The sequence below is a fragment of the Falco rusticolus genome, chromosome 4 (assembly GCF_015220075.1).
Source record: "Falco rusticolus isolate bFalRus1 chromosome 4, bFalRus1.pri, whole genome shotgun sequence".
NCBI lineage: Eukaryota > Metazoa > Chordata > Aves > Falconiformes > Falconidae > Falco > Falco rusticolus.
The window spans coordinates 111,352,231-111,361,270 of NC_051190.1; the positions used below are offsets into that span (position 1 = coordinate 111,352,231).

General features: G+C 40.6%; 1 protein-coding gene across 1 annotated transcript; it reads right to left on the reverse strand.

Annotated features, from left to right (window-relative positions):
• Positions 1 to 572: 572 nt before the first annotated feature.
• Positions 573 to 8,591, reverse strand: NUP42 (nucleoporin 42). Its single transcript, XM_037382488.1, has 7 exons — positions 8,427 to 8,591; positions 7,417 to 7,666; positions 6,017 to 6,111; positions 5,622 to 5,698; positions 3,464 to 3,550; positions 1,652 to 1,736; positions 573 to 1,458 (listed from the first exon to the last, which is right to left on the reverse strand). The coding sequence occupies exons 1-7, from the start codon at positions 8,536 to 8,538 to the stop codon at positions 827 to 829; spliced, it is 1,338 nt and encodes a 445-aa protein (XP_037238385.1). The 5' UTR covers positions 8,539 to 8,591; the 3' UTR covers positions 573 to 826.
• Between the last annotated feature and the right edge of the window lie 449 nt (positions 8,592 to 9,040).

Below are 9,040 nucleotides of genomic sequence, written 5' to 3' on the forward strand. Positions count from 1 at the left end.
CCTGCTTTATAGCATCTTGGCAAAAAAATATATATCCTAATATCATCAATTCAGAAAAGGTACTGCCAATATATGTACTCAGCAAGTTTTGAGAACCCAACAACAAAATTCTATCAATTCACATAAAAGTAGTAGGTAGTTTGCAATTGCTTGCCAAGTTTTATCCAAGATGTGTCAAAACAGCGAGCTACAAGCTCCATATTTGCGATGAATGCTTTCAAGGTTGTCTTCCCCCAGCTGTATCACATTAAGGAATGCTTTATGACCTCCAGAAGAACAACTAACAAAAGCCAAACTGCATCAACCGGGAGAGGTAACTGACTTCCAGGTGAGAGAGGCATGCAGCATGTATAGACCACACAGGAGCCCTCTATCTCCAAGCACGATTGTCAAAGACCGCACAAACCCCTTATTTAAAAGGTGAAAGACAAGGTGGCTCAACAAGAGTCTTGCACTGCATCCACTTCTAGCATCCTATTCACAGTAGGCTGTGAATACCTCACCGAAGCATTCTTACTTTTGACAAAGCCTTCTTAATACAGTTTTTGCCCAGAATTTCACAGTACAGAATATAAAAGAGAATTTTAAGTTTTATTTTCGTAATTTCTTCGATGTAAAAGGTCCATTCCAAAACAACCAAGAAATATTAAAATCCAATGTTCAAATGTTTATACCCATGATTTTATTATTGCAGAAGACTTAAGAGATTAAACTAAAATTAACTCAAACAGAGGCATTTTAGTTCATTATTCGACCACAAAACTGTGTAAGTTGAGGTATCAGAGAAGTTGAAATAACACGTTATTACAGAATAAATGTAAACGTCCTAAACATTTAAAAGTTCTGACGGTGGTGGCTTAAAAGGAATCTTTCCAATAGTAAACTTTTTTGCTTCAAATTGTTTCAACTCTTCAGCTGATAATTCACTCTTTGGGGTAAATAACTTTTCCGACGTAGTATTGTTTGTGACTGCAGAAGATGCTGATGTTATGTTATGTCCAGAGGCGCTGGCAGTCTGTCCAGATAAAGTACTGCTTGAATCTGAGGGAGAAGTTCCCACTGCTACATTAGAGGCAGTCTGTCCAGATAAAGTACTGCTTGAATCTGAGGAAGAAGTTCCTACTGCTGCATTAGAGGCTCCAAGGGCTGTAAGCAGAGTGGTGCCCGAAAAGTTCACAGCAGAAGAATTGCCAAACCCTGAAAATCCACAAGTTCCAAAACCACTAGTTGTTTCAGAAGTTTTAAATGAGAAGGAGGCTGCAGATGGAGCTGCCAGGCTGCCAAAACCAACAGAATGGGATACGCTGGGAGAGGACGTCACACCAAATGGAGGAGGATTACAACCAGCAGAAGAGCTCCCAAAAGCAGGGGTGTTTCCAGATGATGTGCTGATGAGACTGGAACTTGTTTTAAAGGAGAAACTGCTAGCACTGTTACTATTGCTGCTCACAGGAAAACCTGCAATTACAAAATTTATTAAAAACATTTTAGAATGGGCACACCTGTTATACTACACCACTGCTGTATTCCAATAGTGCAGAAGAAAAACTCAAGAAAATGTTTAACTGACAGTTTTTATCATAGAATCATTTATGTTGGAAAAGACCTTTGAGATCATCAAGTCCAACCGTTAGTTAACACAGGAACTTACTTGACAACCCAAAGCTTGATGTTTGCTGTCCTCCAAATCCAAAGGCAGGCAATGGTTGAGTGACCGTGTTCTTTAATTCAGACAGCTTAAAAAATTCCAAATACATAAATAAAAACTAGATTCCAAGACAAGGAAATGTCCTTCAATAAATACTTGAAGCAAAAACATAGCTGACCAGTTCAATTTAATACAGCTTAGATGAAGTTAGACACTGATCACTTTAATCACAATTGCATGCTCTTACAGCTATGAACAAAATGCATTAAGGCTATACACTATTCTCTGTAATCACTCCAAAACAACAACTATATTACAGTTTATAGATTTTTGTCTGTCACTCAGTGATCTTGAGCACCTCTGTGAACTCTCGTTCTCATCTCTTACCTATTTCAGTTAGTGCTCTATGATCCCATCTATGTCACTGCTTTGACTTTCTGTTTTCTCACCCTGGCACGTGTAGTCTGTGCTAAAGCCCAAATCCTGCTTCTTCACTTACAGTACTGAACATACCAAGGGGTGTGATCATGTTACTAAAACTAATGCACTTCATGCAGAGTCCACTTACATCAGCTTACTCTGTCTCCCTGATTATTTAACAGTGGATTTAACTCCAGCATTCTCTTCTGACACATCTAGAGTCACAAGTGTTTATCACCATCCCATACCAATGACTCTTTGGATCTTCAAGTTTTATCCAAACAGTTTCTCTCCCACCTATCTATCAAATTTTCGTTCTGGCATTACCAAAACGCTCTGTTTATCTTAAGATGGCCTGGAGGACAATTCTGGTCTGGCCGATTGATTATACCTTGGAAGAGTCAACATCAGCATGGGGAAAAAAAAGGTGGGGTGGATATTGGCCTCTTACTATACACATACATAACCAGATCCCAACCTTAAGCTATGGTTGCTTTCGTATGGCTTCCAGTGATAGCATTCCAAACCTGGGATTCAGCTGCTGCCTTGCTAACATGGAACCATCTCGATTCACTATTTTCCTTAGTTAAGGAAATTCACTGTTTTCGTTAGTTAGGGTTTTATAATACCCACTTCCAATTCACCAATTTCATGATTCCACAGAAAGGTGGATTAAGACCCAAAACTGTGTTCGCAAACTTTCACGTTCACCTGACTCAAGCAGTGCTAGAATATCCAGTCACACTTCTACTGCCTATAAAAAAACACACAGATGGAGAGATGGGGCAGTTTTCAAACTGCAATCATTATTCTCTTACGTAATTCCTCCCTACACCCTTACACTTTAGCTCTAATGTTCCCAGGAGCGTTCTAAGATTACTGCCAAGGTCTTCACGCTGCCAGTCAGACAAACACTTTCATGCCAGATATTTTTCAGGGCTGCAGTGCCAGAATGTAACTCATTGTAGTTGACATTTTCAGAACAGTTCATACATCGACCATAAGATTGCCAATGAATCTAGGAATTTCAGATTTTCATGTCTCAGCTATTTAGGTGCAAACAAGGATGTCCTAAAAGAATCGTGTATATTTGGGTGTAAAATAGTATACCAGGACCTTTGAAGCAATACCTATCACCTATTTATATAAAGGTAGTAGAAGTGTAGTTAAATACTTCGATAACAGCTAAAGCTTCTATAGAACATTTGCAAGATTTTTTTTTTTTTCCTGTGTGTTTTTAATAAAAGAGAAGTCTTTGTAACAGAAATTAACGCTGACATTTGCAGGAAAGTTTGGTAGAATGTGTCTAAAAAACCATGAATCCAAGAAAAACCTTTGCCCAAGATTAATAAAAAAAATGACATCAGGAATATTCTACCTTTCATTAACACTTACCAAAGCTGCTTTTGTCGATGCAGTTAAAGTTTTTAACTGAAGCAGCCGATCTTTCCATTGTTTCGCTAACTGTTGGACAGAATTTATCTAAAAAGGCGGAAAAGAAAAGCAGGTTTTTATTACTGGTGAAGACTTTAAAACCCAGAAAAAAAGAGTGATCTGATAACTAAACTGAAAGATTTCTAGAATAAGAAAAGAAATTTCATTAATCCAAGAAGACAAGATTTTTCCTTTCCTGAAACTTCATGGTGAGGACCTGAAATTTTTCTTATTAACACAGAATTTCTTTAAAATCTCTTACTATTGCCCTTAAATCAACTTCACATAACAGTAAGATAAAAAAAAAAATCCTGAAACTTTCTAAATCTAAGTTCTATCACTATCTAAATTAGGTGCTTGAGGAAAAAAAAAAAGACAAAACTAAACCACACACAAGATATGTAAAGTTTTATGCATATGAGAACAAACTCTTCAATCCCTGTTTTATTTCTCGCCTGTCTACTTACGAGCTCACTCATTAAGCTGAAGTCCTAAGACTTGCTTAGCTTCTCCTACATTTTCAAAAACAAAATGCCCACTTTCAAAACACTGGAATTCAGAACACTTTAGCAGTACCATCCTAAAATATATAGCTTTGCAGAAATTAACTTCTTTAATTTAAATCAGCCCCTTTAACATGATCCAATGGATAACTGCACAGAACATATGCCAGCAGTAAGTAGCACCTGTGTCTTGATAACTGTGATTAAAAAGTATTAAACAAGAAACCGGAAAATCTTTATAAATAATTTTTCAGGAATTTCAAACCTGGATTTCCTATATTTATCCACACATCTTATGCAAAGCCTGGCCTAACTGAATTTTCCTTAAAAACTACACAAGTAAAATACATAATATCCTGAATGCCTGTAAGAGTGGAACGAGTAACCTTTTTGTAAATAAATTCCTTAATTTTTCAAAAGAGTCTTACATCACAAACATCAATAATTCTTTTGTGTCTAGTCACATGCTGGAAGATCATGTTGCTTGGTATCACCTCTTATACAACTTAGTGGAAAATTCGGATTTTGACCCAGGTTAAGAAGAGAAACATGCTTTGGAAAGACCTGTTGCGCTTAAACATTTTGTGAGAGAACTGTGTCATACAGTTACCACCTATACACTAAGACTTTCATGAACTTGCACTCACAAGCTTTATTGAGACCACAAATGCTTTTTTTAATAGCCAGGCATAGTGTACTGTTTAATCATTTCAGTCTTTTTTAATTGACATTTTTTTTTAAAAAAAAAAAAAAAAGGTATCCCCTGTCTCTGAAAATGCAGTTCTGGTAATTCTAAACACATGAAGCAAGAGTGGTGACAACAGCAATTCCTTCTGTAACACAGAACCAAGGAGAAGAGGAAAAAGAGTGCAATTTGTTTGTACCTGCACCTACCCAATAGCCTACTTCCTTTCCTGGCATAACGTTAAATTCTGCTGGCTTCCTTGATATTGATAGAACAAAGAGGGAGGCACAAGACACATAAATTTAGATATATTTATATAAAAACTCATGTATGTCTTTTTTTCTAGCAAATGTATATACTCCTTTAAAAGTATCTGCTATTTTCAGCATTAATTCCTTGCAAAGCTATGTAAAAGAACAAGGTCAAATAAACTTCCCTAGTGTTCTACCTAAAGCACTATATAATCAGCTATAACAATCAAACTGACCAATAGCATATGAAGTATTAAACTTTTGAGACAGGATTCAAATAACTTCTACAAATAACACAAAAAGGCAGGGACAAGACTAAGTCAAGGAGTGTTTAGATTGAGAAAAGACCGTATGTTTAACTGAGACTAGCTAAAAGTCTATTGCCACCACTCTTTGTAGCAGCTGATGTGTCAAGACATTAGGCCACCAGTTTTAGAAGCTCAGATCTGACAGTTTGAGCCCGTGACCTCTGACTGAAACAGCAAGTTATGGTAGAGCATACAGACTAGCAGCTACTTTTGCACTCTATTTGGTGCACAATAATTGAAAAATATTTTGGCATTCTGATAATATCCTGGAGTTTGGTAATTACCTGAGTCAAGAGCTGCCACCTGAAGAACAGTAACAAGTCCTAATCCCAAAATGTGCCCACATTAAGTCAGCGCTTTTAAAATACTTACATAGCTCTGAATGTTATTGTTTGCTGTGCAGTTGTAATACTCCAGATGCAATTCTTCTGGTGAGAAGTCTCGAAAGCCTGTAAGGAGAGGAGTAATCAAAAACCTCCAAGAAAATACATTAATACTTCCAATTGTCATCTATAGTTATGAAGAAATGGGCCTTGGTACATTACCTGTAAGAAGTCAGTCACAGCTGGAGACACAAAAAGGATTCATTACAGAACTTCAGAGATGTGAAGGTCCAAAATGAATTTGCCATAACCCAGTATTCCTTTCTGTTGCACCATAAGGCAAATCATCACTTTGCTAATGGTTCCACAGAGGTACAACAGTGTGGACAAGTTTAAGAAACCTAAATAGCAGCAATATGCAGCAGCACTGAAAACATTACCTACCTGAGACGTTAGGTTTTTCTTTCATTGGTGAGTAAGATGAAAATATCCACTGTCCTGAAGATTCCCAAATCTCCATGTCTTTCACTATAGACTCGCTAGAAAACAAACAAAAACACCCACATATGGAGGTTAAATTATATTGTCAAAACAAAACCACCAGATGCAATTGCCTAGTTTGAAGCCAAAGTCAGATTCAAATACCTGCTACCATGAAAATTAACGAAGCATGACACAAGTCAGAATGAACAAGAAAAGTACTCAGTTCGCTGTAGAAAAAATGCACTCATTTGGCAAGATATATAAATGTCCCTTCAGAGCATCTAATTTATCATCTAACTGCAAGTAAATCAAAATCAATCCCAAAACACACAAAGTATTTTTTAATCCTTGTATGGCATACGTTGTCATGGGATTTTCTCTGAGACTGTAGATCACAATACAATTCAAAATCTTCTCAACAGTAGACGATTTTACAAGTGAACATGCACAGTATTAAATGGCAAAATTCAGAAAAAAGAAAAAATAGGGAGAAAGATAAGTGTTCCATGTAAGTTTCTGGAAGAGAATCAAAAGCAGAAGAATCCAGACATAGCAAAAGCAAAGAAACAGAACTACATCAACAAAAATAATCCAAATGTAAACAAACAGTGAAAGGGTAAAAAATAAAGTGCGCAAGCAGATCACTGCAAAGTAGCAAACACAGTTTCTAAGTATTTAAGATGTTCGTAACACAATATACATTCACATTTCAGAAGATGAATAAATAAGCTGTTTATTATTTTAAGATTACATTAAGAAAATGCTTGTGACACACGGTTCTAAAACCTTGCTTCTTCAGGAAATTACACTGCCTGTTGTTTCTCATCACCTGCAATCACCTTGAACCTGGCTGGTCTCAACTGACTAAGATACACACATGTGAAACCAGGTTTCAATAGTTTTGCTATTGGCAGAACAATTTATCATCTTAAATGTCAGGAAACCCAAGTCACATAGTTCATTTTCTCAAACAGCTTGGGTTTTTGGTGGCTTTTTTTGGAGGGGGATTTTTTTTTTTTTTTTTAGAGTGACTGAAATGCTGTCCAAGGGGCTCTGATCCCTTATTCTCAAGTACTGAAACCTTTGCTTCCATCCTTACATGCCTACCCACAACTTAAATACCATACTATCCTAGTAATATTGCAGTCGCCTAGCTGCCCAACTCAGGTTCAAAACAAGGACTACTTTCCTCCCATGACATCATAACGCAAGGGAACTAAATGCAGTAGTTTTTATATGGCTCTTACTACATATCCCAGCCTCCTACTCATGATCAAGTCTGCTGCATTCTCTCTTGTAAGTCTGTAAGCTTTTGAACAGCTCGTTCTCAACAGTTTCAGTGAGACAGGACTATAACTTACAAAAGTCTCTCCTCTTCATCTTTATAGCCATCAGCCGTGTTTTGACTGTTCATTAATGCAGAGAATCTGTTCTGCGAAAAGCTGGTATTTCTGCTGCTGCTGCCTGATGATCCAAAATCAGGGGAGCCAAAAAATCCTCTTCCATGATCTCTGCTGCCACCCCACGTATTAGACTTAAAGGTAGATGGCTGGATGACACTGGTATATCTCTGGTTAGTGGTACCCCATGCTCCTCCTCCTCCGCTAGTACCTTCCAATAAGAAAAAAAAAAAAAAAGAGCACGACAGAAAATTTAAATCATTAAGATATTAAACAATACTACACCAACAAAACCTGTAAGTATATTATTCTTATGGTGGCAATAAGACGTTTGAGAAGACAACGTAGGTTTTTTTCCTGATGAGTTTGCCTAATTATTTAGTGAGCTTAACCTAGTGAGTTACTCAAGTCAGTTCTGCAATCAGAGGGAAACACGAACTCCTCCTCACATCATGAGGATGCCAACAACTCGTGGCGCTGTTTCGGTTTGGCTTACATTGTATCATAAAGCACCTTACCGCATCAGAAAAAAAACAAACCAAGAAACCAAACTTAAGTTTAACTCACAGCACATGTACCTCAGGGGCTCCCGCCTCCGGAGCTGTAGCGGGGGTTCTGCTGCACAGCAAAGGCCTCCCGCGCTGAGCCTGAAGGCCCCGGCCGCAGCGGTGCGCGCTGCCGCCACAGAGCCGGGACTGCAGCCGCTGCCGCCCCGCCGTGCCCATGGCCGCCCCTTCCCTACCCCCCTCCCTCGCCCACCCAGCGCTCCCACAGGCCCCCATCCCCGCAGAACTACGGCCACCTCCAAACGATACAACACGCAGGTGCCTGCAACCTGCTGGCTGCTCGCAGAAGCCGCGCTCCCCTCACCAGAGCCCCGCTCCAGGGACACAAGAGCCGGGCCGGCACACCGCCCCCCCCCCCCCCGCCCCGCTCCCGGCGCTCCGCCAGCGCCTCCCGCCCGCCGCTACCTTGGTGCTGGGGTGCCGCGGGCCCGTAGCGCCCGCCGCCGCGGGGGTGCTCGTTCCAGCACCTGTCGCCGAAGCGGCAGCGGCCCTGCAGAAAGAACTGACAGATGGCCATGGCGCCCCGCCGAACGCCGCAGCTGTGACGCCACAGGCCGGCGCCGCGCCGCGGGGCGGGGAGGGGGCGGCGCGCGCAGGCGCGGCGGGGCAGCCCTGAGGCGGCGGCGCGGGGGGGCGCGCAGCGAGGGGCCGGGGGCGCTGGGCGGCACGGTAGGGCCCGGGGAGTGTCGCCCCCCGGACCGTGTTCAGCTCAGATACCCGACCGGATCTAAGCAACACGGCCGGGTGAAAGTCGAGGAAGAACTACCACCCGCTGCGCGGAAACACGAGCTGCGCTGCCTTGCGCAAAGGTGTTAAGATGGCGCCGGTGGCCGTCATTTCTTCCTTCACACTTAGAAGTCTTTCGGTAGCTTAAGATGAATTATTAACCTCTTGAAAATAAAGTTAAGAAATGGTGCTTCACAGTTTTAAAAAGCAGATAAAGTCAAACGGCCCATACAACCCTAGAAAGTGCACAGTTCGCTCCAGTTTGTACCGTATTGTAGAATTAAGGATTGGAG